Here is a 14,096-nt window from a genome sequence, read left to right as displayed (position 1 = left end):
ATGTGTGGAAGCACAGAATGGTTTGTGTTGAAGGTACCTTAAATCTCATCCAGCTCCGACCCCTGCCATGGGCAGGGACCCCTTCCACTAGGGCAGCTTGCTCCAAGCCCCTGTGTCCAAGCTGGCCTTGAACACTGCCAGGGATGGGGCAGCCACAGCTTCTCTGGGCACCCTGTGCCAGCGCCTCAGCACCCTCACAGAGAAGAGCTTCTTCCTTATATCCAACCTAAATCCCCCCTGAAGATGCTCAAGTGCTTCTGGTTTTGTGGGTGCACTCAGTGCAACTGCCCCACAAGCAGTCATCATGGCACTGGCACAGCACCAGTCCTGTATGCTGGTTCAATACCAGTACAGCAGGGCAGCAATATAGCACATCACCAGTACGCTGGGGCAGGACCAGTGCACCTGTCCAGAACAGCACAGCACCAATACACTGCGACAGGACCGGTGCACCAATCCAGAACAGCAGAGCACCAATACACTGGGACAGGGCCAGAGCACTAATCCAGAACAGCACAGCACCAATAAAGTGGGACAGGACCAGAGCACCAATCCAGAACAGCACAGCACCAATACACTGCGACAGGACCAGTGCAACAATCCAGAACAGCAGAGCACCAATACACTGGGACAGGACCAGAGCACTAATCCAGAACAGCACAGCACCAATAAAGTGGGACAGGACCAGTGCACCAGTCCAGCACCAGTACATTGGGACAGGACCAGTACACCAATTCAGAGCAGCACAGCACCAATACACTGGGACAGGACCAGAGCACTAATCCAGAACAGCACAGCACCAATAAAGTGGGACAGGACCAGTGCACCAGTCCAGCACCAGTACATCGGGACAGGACCAGTGCACCAGTCCAGCAGCAGCACAGCACCACTACACCGGAGCAGAAAACCCAGTACAAGGACAGGGTTTGCCTGGCAGGCAGCACAGTGGGGCAATACCTGGTGCTGGGCCACAGTACAGCACCAATAAGCCGGTACAGAGCACACAGTGCAGCCCGGCCGCAATGGGGGGCCAAGGCGCCCCACGCCCGTGCCTATACCCCCTCCGGTGCCCACTCCCGTGCCCTCCCGCGCGGGGGCGCCGTGCCCCGCGGGTGCTGTCTTTGGGGGTGCGCTGTCCCTTTAAGAGCCGGGCGGCCGTACCAAAACAAAACGGCGGCGCGGCCATTGGCTGGGCCGCGGGCACGTGGCGCACAGCTGGTTTCCTGCGGCCGCGCGCCGGTGCCAGCCCCACGGCGGCCCGGGCGGCCCGGCCTGGCCTGACCCTGCTCCGGTGCCTGCGTTACCGGTAGCGGGACCCGGTGCTCCTGTGCCGCGTACGGCCTTAATAGAACCGAGCCCGGCCCAACCCAACCCGGCCCGGTCATGGCGCATTCGGCGCCGCTCGGCCTCCTGGAGCAGGGCTGCCCCATCCAGGTGGAGCACGATCGGAAGCGGAGGCAGTTCACCGTGCGGCTCAACGGTAAGGAGCGGGGGCACGGGGTTATCGACCCCGTTCTGACCCGGGTTATACCCCCTTGGGGGTCCTAATCCCCCCTTGTTACCCCATTGTTCCCCCTTTTCTCTATTCCCCGAACACTCGGCCCTGCCACCCGCTCTTCATCCCTCTGTGTCGCCCCCCGATGCGCCTCTGTGCCCCCTGTTCCGGATGCTTCCCCACATCCTTCCCTGAAGGCTCAACCCGTGGGATCTGGGGGTCTCTTGGTTGGTGTGGGGAGCCCCACGAGGGCACGGGTCGGTTTTGGGGGCACCAGCTTGCCCCCACCACGAGCAAGTGGCTTTGGTCCGTGTTGGGGATGTGGCCTCGGTGTGTGCGTGAGATGCTCGATGGGATTCCTGTAAGGAAGCCCTTAGGGGGCCCAGCACTATGGGTGCTTGGCACTGGGTTCAGCAGGACCCACAGCACCATGGCCACAAGCATCTGTAGGACCAGGGCTGGGGACCCCTAATGATGGGGTGACCCCCCCCCGACAGCTCTGCCACGTGTTGAGTGGATGGAGCAAAAGGAGTAGGTACCACTTCAGTTTCTCTATGGCACACTGATTCTTTTCTAGCCGTCCTCTTAATGGTTAATCGCAAATATTCCATGATCCCAACCTCTTTTCCCTGCCCATCTGTTGTGCTGAGAGCTACTCTGGATAAAACAGGCTGCCTCGCTGCCCTGCAGAAATTGCAGGGGAGTTGTCTCCTAAAAAATAGCTGGGTAGTTCAGAATGACACCGACTGCAGGAGCATTCCCAATGAAACAACAGGAATAGGCTGGAGTTTATTTTAGGCTCTTCCTCCCCCCCCCCCCTCCATCCCATTTTCATTTCAACCACTAATTACAAAGTGCAGGCTGGAGGCTCAGCAGTGGAGGAGCGAGGAAGGAGGAGACGTGTGTGATGGGTGCGGGGAAAACAACCGCTCCAACTGCTTGTTTCAAACAGAAGGAGATCAAACAAGGTCCCCTGTTGCCATTACAAGAGCTGTGACACAGCGCCATCACCCTCAGTGAAGTTTGTGTGTGCACAAAGAGAGCGTTTCCTTAGGGAAATGTAAGTTCTTTATCATGGTTTGCCATATAAAACCTCAGCTGGCCACACTGTGGGCTGAGTGGGGATGAGTTGGGTCTGGAGAAGGGGAACTTTGAGAGGGAATCAGCTATAGGATCTACAGTGGGAGTCATGTGGGAATTGGCACAAACAGCTCCAGAAGGGAATGACCACAGCTTGGGAAGCCTCAGTGTTGTATGTGGATCCGCAAGATCAGGGTTGTTTCTCTGGGAGTTCAGTGCCAGCCACACAAGGAAGCTGAGCCGCGTCCTGGCGTGACGGTATTCCTGCTACCGGGCTGAGTGACGTCCCCGCGGAGCGGGTGATCCGTCCCTCCTCCTCGTTAGGCATGTGCTGATGACAGCCAAGCCCTGGAAGGTGGTCAGGCGATAACCATCTCTGTGGGAGTGCCTGGCAGGGTGTTTATTTCCTGTGCTGCTCTCTTCATCGCTGCTGGCACGATGAGCATCAGTGGTGCTGAATGTGCCAGCTGGTTTTCCATGCTGCACTCAAGGGAATGACAAGAAACGGGTCAGGTTTTAGTGTCGAGGTGACCTGCGTGTCCCTCTGAAAGGGACTACGGCAGGGATGAGCAGCAGCCCACGGCGTGAACTCGTAGTTCACTGTGGGCTCCAGGATCAGCTTGTATCTGCTGTCTTGGTCCTAATCTTGGGTAGATGCTGAGTGTGGGTGATGCTGTGGTGCATGAGGCTCACGGAGCAAGGAGCCAGGCTTTGCTGGTCTCTGTTCTAATGGGTTGGTGGCTTATGGTACTGTGATGTTGGGCAGTGTATAGTATGTATTAGAGTACATAATGTATAGTATATATCATAGTATATAGTGTTAGTATATATAATAATATATAGTGTATATCAGTATAGATAATATAGTATTAGCATATACAATATACTATGTATAATATACTATATATTAGTATATATAATACAGTATATATTAGAATATCACCACTTTCCGTGGTGATCTTCTAATGGAAATCCCTGTACAAGAGGCCTGAGACACTGTGAAAGCTGTGAAGTGGTTGTGAAAGTGTTGGTGTTCAGCATCATCCTGTGTTTGCCTCTGCATCCCCGGGTAACCTCATGTGTCAACTTCCTCCTCGGACACATGAAAGATGAATTGCATTTGGTGTTTTCTGGGTTGCCCTGGCTTTCTCTTCTCTGCTCTTGCTTCCCTTTCTCACCTCACATGGCTCCTAAAGCTTCTGATAGAAGCAGCTGCTTCACTTTAACACATCCCCTTTTTCCTTGCATCCCAAATGCATTGGGAAGCTGGAAGTAAAGCTGGTTACAACCAGACCTCACCGAGCTTGGTTATCCCTCTTAGGGGAGGGGAAGAAGAAGCCCGACTGGATTTGTAATCGCTTGAGATGTGACTAACAGCACGAGCGAGCCAGAAACCTCCCCATGTAGCGACTGTGTTGGAAAACATCAGTTTGACAAAGCTCAGAACTTCCATGGGAATCGGACGGGCTGGTTTAGTCAGGAATAGTTGGGGGTTTTTTGAGATCCAAGATAACATTTCTGGTCAAAACAAGAAACCCAAAAAGACCTCACCCTGAAGTAGTCGGTCATTCCAGCTGCTGGCACAGCTGCCTTGGGGCAGGGGACTGGCCTTGCTACCCATCAAACACATCAGGCTCTCCGGTGGGGAGATGGGCTCACCGCATGCACCAAGCGGCTCCAGATCCAAAGGGGTGCGTGGGCTCCTTGCACACCCACACTCCCGCTCATCCAACACGTGGGTGCAGCAAGCCACACTGCCCAAACCTCCTGCTCCTCCCCAGCCGGGTTTGGGTAGGATCCAGTGGCTGGAAGCTCCTGCTTTGCCTGCTGCAGAGGTGAGTCTCAGGAGCTCATTGTCGGGAGTCCAGGCTTGTGTTCATAAGGAAAACTGGAGCAGGTCGTGCCTTGGTGCTTTCCTCACTCACCACTGGGGCAGATGCCCTCCAGGAGGGAGCAACTGCTGAGTTTGCAGTGGGGATGAAGGGGTCCGGTCACTGCATCAAGACAGGGACCCCCTAAAGGGGGCCTAACAAGAAACCTGGAGAGGGGCTTTGGACAAGGGATGTAAGGACAGGCCAAGGGGAATGGCTTTAACCTGCCAGAGGGGAGACTGAGATGAGCCCTTAGGCAGAAGCTCTTCCCTGTGAGGGTGCTGAGGCGCTGGCACAGGGTGCCCAGAGAAGCTGTGGCTGCCCCATCCCTGGCAGTGTTCAAGGCCAGGTTGGACACAGGGGCTTGGAGCAAGCTGCTCTAGTGGAAGGTGTCCCTGCCCGTGGCAGGGGGTTGGAACTGCATGAGCTTTAAGGTCCCTTCCAAACCACTCTGTGTTTCTGTGCCATCCCCACTCCTCTCCTGTGCTGCAGTCACCTCAAGAAAGCTCCTAAACAGGAAACTGCTTCAAACCAGGATCCCCCCCCAGTGCTGCTCCTGCGAGTGAGGCCCCTCCATGGGCTGCACCATCTCCACTCGGCTCTGTCTGTTGTACTCTGTTGTGTTTTCTCTCCCTAGTAACGTGCCACTGGCTCCCTGGGGATCAAGGCCAGCCGGCAGCATGCAGCGAGCTCCAGCCTGGGATGCACGAGCTCCCTGGGACATCTTGTCCTCATACATTGCCTCACACACAGCTTTCAGCATCCACCTTTTGGCTCCGCAGCCACAGGAGCTGAGCTGCTGCCTGCCTATGGGTTTTCTTAGGTCTGAGAGTGGGAAACGGGGCTGGTGTCTGTTCCCTTCTCCCCGTTGTTGTCCAGGAATGGCTTTGCAGCAGTGCTTTAAGGAGGCTGGAGCTCAGGGGCTGCCTCCAAAGGCTGGCAACTGCTCAACCCTGCTGCTCAACACTGAGTTCCTTGGGCTCGCAATGGTGTATGTGGGGCTGGGGCCAACATAGAGGGACAGGGAGAAGACAATGGGAGAGGGGTCAGTGAAGGATGCGCTGGAGCAGGATGTCTGTGCCTTTCTGGATGATGCCGTGCCCTGCTGGGGCTGGGCTCGCTGCTTGTTCCCCTGAGGCTCATGAGCCACCCAGCCTGGGGACTGGTGTCCGTCAGTGCTGCCCAAAGCTGGCCTCCCTCCTTGGGTGGGAGCGCCATCCCGTTGATCCCAATGGAGAGCAAGTTGTCCCTTGCTCCCCTTAAAGAAAGCTTCCCCCTCCCCATGCACCCTGTAGTTGAAGGAGGGCAGGCTGGGGACCAGCCCTGCTGCTGCTTCCATCTCTTGCTCCTCTTTCTTGCTGCGCTGATTTGCATTGACTCAGACTTCCTTGCTCAGGGTGGCTTGAAGCTGAGGCGCTGTGCAGGGGAGTGTCTGCGAGTCCAACATGTCACACAGTGCGATGAGGCTCAAGGGTTAAGACCTGGGTCTGTTTTGCCAGGCTCTATCTGCCCAGGCTGATAAAATCCCTGCTCCGAGGTCTATGGGATAAGACAGGCAGGTGGGAGGCTGGCTCGTGGCATCTCAGTTATGCCGTGTTTTGCTGTGGTGTCTGTGTGCCCCTTCTTTGGGACTGCAATAAGCTGGGGTTGGGCTGCTCCTGCTTCCAGCTCCCCCAACTTTGCTGGGAATATTCCCCGTGTCCAAGGTACCACATAACAGCAAAGCTGGCTTCTTCCAGCATTGTATTGCAGCAGGGTGCTTCTGCTCCTTCCTCTCTTCCCTCCAGCCCCAGGGAAGTCTGTCAGTGGGAAAACAAGGGTTATGCCTGGCTCATGGAGAGCCTAGAACAGCCCAGATTTGGGGTACAGCCTGCTTCATCCTGCTTCTCCCAGAGGCTCTGGGTCCCAGTGGGGATGGTGCAGAGAACATGTGCAGAGCAGCTGCTCTTGAAGGAAATGGGCTTTCCATTGGCCGGTCCTTCCCCTCCCTTTGTGAGCCATTGGCCACCTTCAGCCTTGCTCGGCAGAGGAAGCAGGATCTCCATCTCCTTTTGGATCCTGGCTTGTTTTTCCTTCGTTATCAGGGCTTTTTCCCACCTCCAGATCTGTGTATCCAGCTGTGCCACGCATTCAGGTTTGTTCCTGCCCAGAGGGCTTGCAGGGGGTGTTTGCGGAGACCTTTAAGCATAACCACTCACCTCTGGCTATCCTCCCCGTCAGCTCCTCTTGCGCTTGTGGTTCTGCATCACCCACAGCAGGGAGCTGGAGATGAGGGACTGGGAGACTGCACAGCCAGCAGCAATCTCCTCCCAGGCTGTCAGTGTCACCTGCAGGGTCCTCACCAAACCCTGTGTGCCAAGCATCCTTGATTTCATGTGCTGTGTGGCTCAGGGTCCCATCACCAAGGTGAGCACATCCAGATGTGTTTATGTACTGAACTGGGATGTTCTGCACTGAGACCAGTTTCCCACAGCATTGGCAGTGCTGGTTTGCTCTGTAGAGCCAGGTGTAGAATCCTTTGGGCTCTGTGTGTGTTCACCTGTACACTGGGGGCATCCTCTTGGCTGGGGGTTTGTGATGCTTCTGTGGTCCAGCAGATACAAGGGAAGGTCTGTCCAGGGTGTATCTGAGGTCCTCCAAGCACTGCATCACCTTCTGCTTTAAATGCATTTGTGAGCGTGATAGCTCTAAACAGATCATACATAGGAAAGTATATGAAAAAGAAGATGCTTTTTGCTCTCTCATCACACAGAGGATTTAGTTTCAAACTTATCAAAGCCTCAGGCAGAGCCTATGGAAACTTCTGACCCAGGAGCAGCGCAGAGCAAAGTGGAAGGGCTGGAGCATGTGAAAGCCGCCCTTGTCAGAGCATTTTACAGCCTTCAGTGCTGTCAGCTCTGCCAAAACCACCTCCGAGAGGTGCCTCTGAGGGAGCTGCCACTCAATGTGGCACTTCTGACAGGAGGCTTTGCCTGTGCCCCGACCTGGGGCTGTCCCTCCAGTGGGACCGATCTGTGCTACTGGGGAAGAGCTGGGCTTGCAGTTGCTCCCTTGGCTCTTCTTGGGTGCCCTGGATCCATATGGAAAAGTGTTTGGTTCTCCCTTTATTCCCCACAAAGATTCGCAGCTGTAAAATGGGGCTATAGGATCTCATCTGCATCGGGCTTAGTAACAGGGAAGAGGCAAGCACCCCTTCAGCCCCTTCCCCACTCTGTTATCTCTGCCCATCCCAGTGCTTTACCCCAAACCTTCTGTCCTAAGACAGAGTGGGGCATCTGTAGGGAGACTAAAGGAGCTTGGCTTTATGGTGTAGAGGCTGAGAGGGGCAGGACTGGTGCCTGGAAATACCCAGGGGAACAGCAGGGAGGGGAATTATTTATGTCCACCCCAGAACAATGTTGGCACAGGAAAGAGCGGGTAGAAACCAGCAGGAATAAACTCGGGCTGGAAATGCAAAGGTTTCCATCCAATGTAGGGGGATTGAATCGCTGCCTAAAAGGAGCAGGAACAAAAGCCTGGGCTGCTTCTCTTGAAACACAATTCAAATGGGCTCATTCCTGCTGCCTCGCAAATACAGGGATGGGGTGGAGCTGTCAGCTGAAATGCAATTGAAATACAGAGTATTGAGCTCCGTGAAAGCATATAGTGAGTAAATGCAGGGGAAACTTGTGCCCTTCATCCTCCAATGGTTATTGGAGGAAAAGGCAAGGTTTACATGATTCTACTTGAGCTTATGTCTTAGACTGGAAACCTGCCTTTCTGAAACTGGCTTTTAAATGCAGCAGCCCTCTAGACCTCAAGTGTTTGCTTTTGCATTGAAGGCAAAGCTCAGGCTCTGCAGATGAAGCCAGAGGGTGTTTTTTAGCTCTCCTCTGGTTTACACGTGTGCTGAAATGTCTTTTTTCCTGTAACTAAGCTGCTGTGAGAAAGGTCAGGGTGTTGCAACAGGAAGCCTCTATGTGTTTGTGCATGTAAATGTGCGTGCACAAACCCCCTTGCATGCCTATGGGAGCTTTCCGGTGTGTTTATGGGATTCACCTCTCCCAGAATGTGTCTGTTCAGATGCTGCAGGACCAGGCTGGGAAGTCTTGTCCTGTTTCATGCCCTGACACAAACACTGTGCTGTGGAGAGAAGGGAATTGGCCGTCCAACTGGCACCAAACACAAAGCGTCCCACACAGCACCACAGCCATTCCCATGGGCACAAGGGCTCTTGTATCAGTCCCAAAGCTGCTCATCCCCTGCTGTGGCCTCCATCCTGGTGGACCAGGAGCCTGGGGCTCCCCAGGGACATCCTAAGCCTCATCCCTCTCTCTCACACCCCCAGGTTGCCATGACAAGGCAGTGCTGCTCTATGAATACGTGGGGAAGCGGATCGTGGACTTGCAGCACACAGAAGTCCCAGATGCCTATCGAGGGAGAGGAATAGCCAAGCACCTCGCCAAGGTACAGCCCCGGCCACCCAAAAGGGCAGAAGCCATGGCTAGAAAGCCTGGCTGAAGCCCCATCCCATTGGAATCGAATGCATGCCCCATGGGAACTGACTCTGATCCGTTGGGAGATGGGGCGGCTGGCGGGGTAGATGGAAATCTGTGGTCAGGCATTCCTATTTCTGGTGGTGAGAGGGACTGGGTGGGTGCCAGCATGTCCAGCTGCTCACCCAGGCTCTGCTTTTCCTCCTTGCAGCAAACAGCCCTCACACCCACTCTGATGCAGCCCCTCTCCTAAGGGCTGGCCCCCCTCATCTCAAAGCTTCAAGGTTCCTGTAAGCCCCTTTCCTGCCCTTGAGACCTGCAGCCATGCAGGGAGAGCTGAGGAGCCACAAGCACAGTGGTGGTGAGGACTATGGGGTGATGCTTTGGGGTTACAGCTACTCCCTGGCCCCATAAACCAGGCAAATGGGTGACAAAGGTGGCCTTTATAAGATATGGCTGGCTCACCTGCAGTGCCAGCATCCACCAGGCTGGATGCATTGAGGGTTACCCAGGGGGTCCCTGCACGTCTGTGTTTAAACTGGGGCTCCAGTGGCACCATAGAGGCTGTGGCAGGATAACTATGCTCTGCCCTCATCCTCTCCCTCCGTCTGCCTCATACAGGGGATACATGAGAGTAGCTTCCTGCTCCCCCGGCTGCATGTGGGGTGCAGGAGTCCGGATCCCTGTGAGCCTTCAGAGGAGAGCATAGGCTAAGGGTGCTGGTTGTAAACCTTGTGTCCTCTCTGACTGCTTGCAGGCAGCCCTGGACTTCGTGGTGGAGGAGGACCTGAAAGCTCACCTGACGTGCTGGTACATTCAGAAGTACGTCAAGGAGAACCCCCTGCCACAGTACCTGGAACACTTGCAGCCTTAAGGCAGGACTGCTCCGACGCCAGCGCTGTCCCTGACTGTTCAACGCGGCCTTCGCTTCTCTGCCGTCTCAGGAAAACCCCTTCCCACACTCACAATTCCCTCTCTTTTTTAAATGCATCCATGGGGTGCATGAGTGTGGGCACAACCTCCTCCTCTCTGCCCACGTGTGAGCACGGCTGCTGGCTCCAGGCACGTGCGGTGCCTCTCGGTGCTCTTCCCAAGCCAGGCAATGGAAGAGGATGATTCTTCCACCAAACTCCATCACAAGAGCAGGGGATGAGCCAATCTGCACCTCATCCTCTCCCCTTTGCCTGGTGACAGCTATGAACTTGCTGAGGGATGCTGGTTGGGGTGGTTGTGGGGTACCAGCTCCCCTTTCTTCCCAGCAGCTGGGGGAGATGCTATGGATGAAGCCTTGTGGGACAGAGGGAGGTGGCAGGTTCATCCCCTGCAGCATCTGTTGGACACTGAGCATTGCCCAAGCCCATGTGGAGTACAGATGAGAACGTGTGGGCCATGGTGGCACCTCGGGGGCTTTGCTGCACCATTGTGGAGACACTGGGATGGTGACACCTTCAAGTCTAGAGACAGGAACCATGTAAGGAGTGAGTTTAATCTACAAGGGCTGCGGCAGAGCATATGCGAATGTGCAGAGGAAGAAAGGCAGCTGAGTTGCAGATACTGCTCCCTGGAGATGCCAGCTCCTGCACAGCCTCCTATACATAGCCCCAGCAAGGAATCTCCACAGAGTCATGGCCATCATTCCTGTCTCTGCTCCCCGCTATTGATGCTGACCGTGCTGGTGTGGACAAAGCCTGCTCAGGAGAAGAGCATGAGCCTTGGCCTAAGCAATAAGGGGACACCCCATGCTTTTGCAGGCACCAGAGTGGTTTCCTAGCAACAGGGGTAAGTAAGGCCTCTGGGACTTGCTCCTATCCCATCTCCAGGACCCGATGCTGGAGCCGCCTGCCTCCACATGGATGCTGGTCACTTCTCCTTACAGCCTTTGGAAAGAAGCCCTGGTTCAGGGCATTACCTGCCTGCTCACTGGCCCCCTCACAGCTCCAAGCCCAGGGTGCTCAGCCAGCAGCAGGAACACCCTTGTGCTGTTACCTCCACAGATGATGACCCTGTAGCACAGCTCAGCATTGCCGCAGTTGGATGCAGAGGTGACACTGTGATGGTGCTGCCTGCTTCTGGCTTGCTGCCTTGCCCAGGCTTTACAGGGCCTGAGTTACATCCCAGAGCATCTCCCCTTGATCCCAGGGCTGGGCTGTGGTGGGGACACCAGCCCTCAGCAACCTGAAACAAGAAGCAGATAAAGAGCCTTTCACCTGGAGGTCGAATCCAGCCCCAGCTTCTCTCTCAGCAGGGACTAAAGTTTACAATCTGTGCCAAGCACTGAATGAAGCCAGGAGGCAGCTCGGCCCTCTCCCAGTGCCCAGCACCAAGCCCGTGGCAGCAAAGGCAAAAGCTCCTACACCCTGGTTGCGTTGGTCAGAGATGGAGACCCTGTGCCTGATCTCAGCCCTGAGCTGTTCCTTCTGGCTCGAGGCTGCCTGCCTCTGCTTTTGGGCTGCCCACCACCAATATAACACAGCCCTCTGACCCCAAACCCTCACAAACTCCAGCCCTGCCATGCTACAGGCTGTGAGACCCCTGCCTGTGTCCATTGAGCAGAGCCATCTCCAGCTTGAGCTGCTCAGAAGAGGCGTTGGGCTCAGCCTTGCCACTGCCTCACATTTCTGCCCTCTTGCTGCTGATTTCAGCCAGGATGTGACTTTCAGGATGGCTTAGAGGGACTGGGAAAGGGTTGCAGGTTAAAAGGGCTCAAGAAGAAATCTGGGCTGCTAAATATTCACTCTTTAATATGCAAAAAACACTTCAGCATCCAGTTACAGGAGCAAGGCTGGCTCTGTCACAGCAAGCAATGACAGAGCCATCCCTGCTCTTGATCTCAAGGTGAAGCTGAACCGTTTCCTCTCTTGCAAGCCAAGATAAGACACTGTTGTATTGTTATCACAGCGGGGCTGGGCGCTTGGAAGAGATGTGTGCCTGGCTGCCTCATGGGAGCAATAGCGTGAGCCCAGTGCTGCAAGCTTCTGCCCTGGTTTTGTGCTCACTTCCACTGTGTGACAGTTCCAGAAGCACCATTGTATCAGCTGCATGAGAGCAGAGGGTGTGCTGTGGTTGCTGCAGTATCCCAGCATCCCAGCTTGGCTCTGGAGCCCTTCATGCTGCTCTGACAGGAATCTCATGCTTCCCAGCACCGGATCACAAGCGGCTGCCTTAAATCAGGCCCAGCACACGGTCTTGCTGCTGCTTCCCTTCAAGGTGCTACAGTCCCTCCGGTGTGTGACCTGACGGAGACGTGTGCCAGTGTTCGTGCCAACAGTTTCACTGCTGTACCCATCCCCTGCCCTGGTCTTCCCTTCCCTGTGGTCTCTGACGATAAATAGCAATACCTACAGGTCACCAGCGATGCTGCGGTCCATGGTGCTCCTGAGATGTGGCCTTGCCAGGCAGGAGATGGCTCGGGGTCTTGGTGTTGGGCAGCCCTGCCCCTCCAACTGGCCTCTGCAGGAAGGAGCTTTGAGTCCTGGGCTGCCCCTTGGTGCTCACTAAGTCTGGAGGAGTTGGGGATCTTGGACTCTCTCTGGCAACAGGAGTGTGGAAGTGGTTTGGTTGAATATCGAGGTTCCCCAGACCCATTTGAACTATAGACCTGGGTGGGTGGGGAGGTGCAGATTGCTGTCCAACGTGCTTCCACACCACCCAACTTGAAACACCCCTTCCCTCACCCACTTCCCAGCGTTGTCTTCCTCTGTCCAAGGTCTCCATTCTGTTGAATTCGGTGGTTTCGATGTGCCTTTCCTTCTCAGGACCTGTTACAAACGACCTTTCTGCTTTTCTTTCTGTCTAACATTTATCTTCCTCCCTCCCCTCTGTCGTACTATAAAACATGAACATAATGCATGGAATACAATACAATAAAAAGTGTGGCTTAACTGCCCTGCAGTGCTTCCCTGCGCTGCACCGGGGGGAAGCAGGAGGAAGTGCTGCAGAACCAGGGCACGGTGGGTGTCCCCAGCTCTGTCACCGTGGGCTGGGTCACTTGGACACAGAGCCTGTTGGACAGGTCCTGATGCACAACTCCGCTCTCCAGTCCATGGCCAGGGTATGGTTTTTGCTGCATATGCATTTTCTACATAAAGGTAAATAGTATTTTTTTATCCCTCCAAAAAAACATGTATTCTAACAGATCTAACCCCAAATTTCTTGTCTGTAGCTGCCTTGCATCTGTCAGTGTCTTGGAGAAGGTGAGAGAAAAGGCACAAGTTGGCAGATCTGCACATTGATGCATTTACCATCTACTTTCCTACTGCTTACCCTTCTCCTCCAGCAAATGCTACTTCTCTCCCTCATGAGGAAGAGGAGCTCATGCAAGGAGAACCCCATCCAAGAGGTGAGGATGATGGAGGGTCCATAAGACCCTTGCTAGGTTCAGGACAAAGGAGTCGTGGTCCCAGGGCTGGTGTTGGCCACAGCTCCCTGTGACTGCAGACAGCCACTTGTGTCTTCATCACCTAACCTGGATGCTACCTGCATCAGCCCATCTCCCGTCATGGAGCACCTGGGGGCCAGATCCTAGGTGATGTTCCCACTGCAAATGAACAGGGAACCATGAGCTGAAGCAATAGGACTTTATTTCAGGTCATAGGGCTGGCTGCAATGAGTGGATAGAGCTTGGAGTGAGTTGGGACCACAACTGGTTCCTCTCCTTTACCACACTCCTCAGTCCTGCCTTGAGATTTCAGGCCAGTCCTTGGGTGTTATCCTCTGCTGAGCAGCCACTCAGTGCTTGTGTTCATTGGTTTAAGGTGTTTGAAAGCATTAAGGGATGAAAACACCTCAATAAGCAGCCGATGGAGTCATTCCCTGCTGTGCTTGTCCATTCCCTGCTGTGCTTGTCCATTCCCTGCTGTGCTTGTCCAGAGCAAGAGGAGCACATGGCGCTTCCCTGCTGGGCCTTGGGAGTGCAGTGAGCTCCCATCACAGCGTGTTTGTCACTTCCTAAAGCTACAGAGGCTGGAGTTCCAATGGCTAAAACCAGGGCTGGAGTGAGGAGAAGGGCCACGGCTGATTTACAGGCATGATCTGATCCAACCTGACAAGTTGTGGCCCTTGGGCTGCAGAGGGAGGTTTGCTGCTCCCAAGGGACAGCGCGGTAGGTTTGGGTTCTAGCACCAAGCCGGGCTGTTGCTGGTAACACGCTCTGTTTACATTCCACATTCCAGACGA

General features: G+C 54.8%; 1 protein-coding gene across 1 annotated transcript; it reads left to right on the top strand.

Moving 5' to 3' along the window:
• The first annotated feature begins 1,302 nt into the window (after positions 1–1,302).
• Positions 1,303–12,727, top strand: NATD1 (N-acetyltransferase domain containing 1). The gene is made up of 3 exons (XM_080617246.1): positions 1,303–1,480; positions 8,774–8,892; positions 9,679–12,727. Exons 1-3 carry the CDS (start codon positions 1,384–1,386, stop codon positions 9,793–9,795), a joined length of 333 nt encoding a protein of 110 aa, XP_080473372.1. The 5' UTR covers positions 1,303–1,383; the 3' UTR covers positions 9,796–12,727.
• Positions 12,728–14,096: the final 1,369 nt, after the last annotated feature.

Source organism: Psittacula echo (assembly GCF_963264785.1).
Source record: "Psittacula echo genome assembly, chromosome: 5".
NCBI lineage: Eukaryota > Metazoa > Chordata > Aves > Psittaciformes > Psittacidae > Psittacula > Psittacula echo.
The sequence above is the reverse complement of the archived record's forward strand: the minus strand, read 5'-3'. Positions and strand labels throughout refer to the sequence as shown.

Coding starts and splice junctions, on each gene's coding strand:
- NATD1 (XM_080617246.1), top strand. CDS start 1,384: ATGGCGCATTCGGCGCCGCTCGGCCTCCTGGAGCAGGGCTGCCCCATC. Junction 1,481..8,773: donor GTTCACCGTGCGGCTCAACG/GTAAGGAGCGGG, acceptor TCACACCCCCAG/GTTGCCATGACAAGGCAGTG. Junction 8,893..9,678: donor TAGCCAAGCACCTCGCCAAG/GTACAGCCCCGG, acceptor GACTGCTTGCAG/GCAGCCCTGGACTTCGTGGT.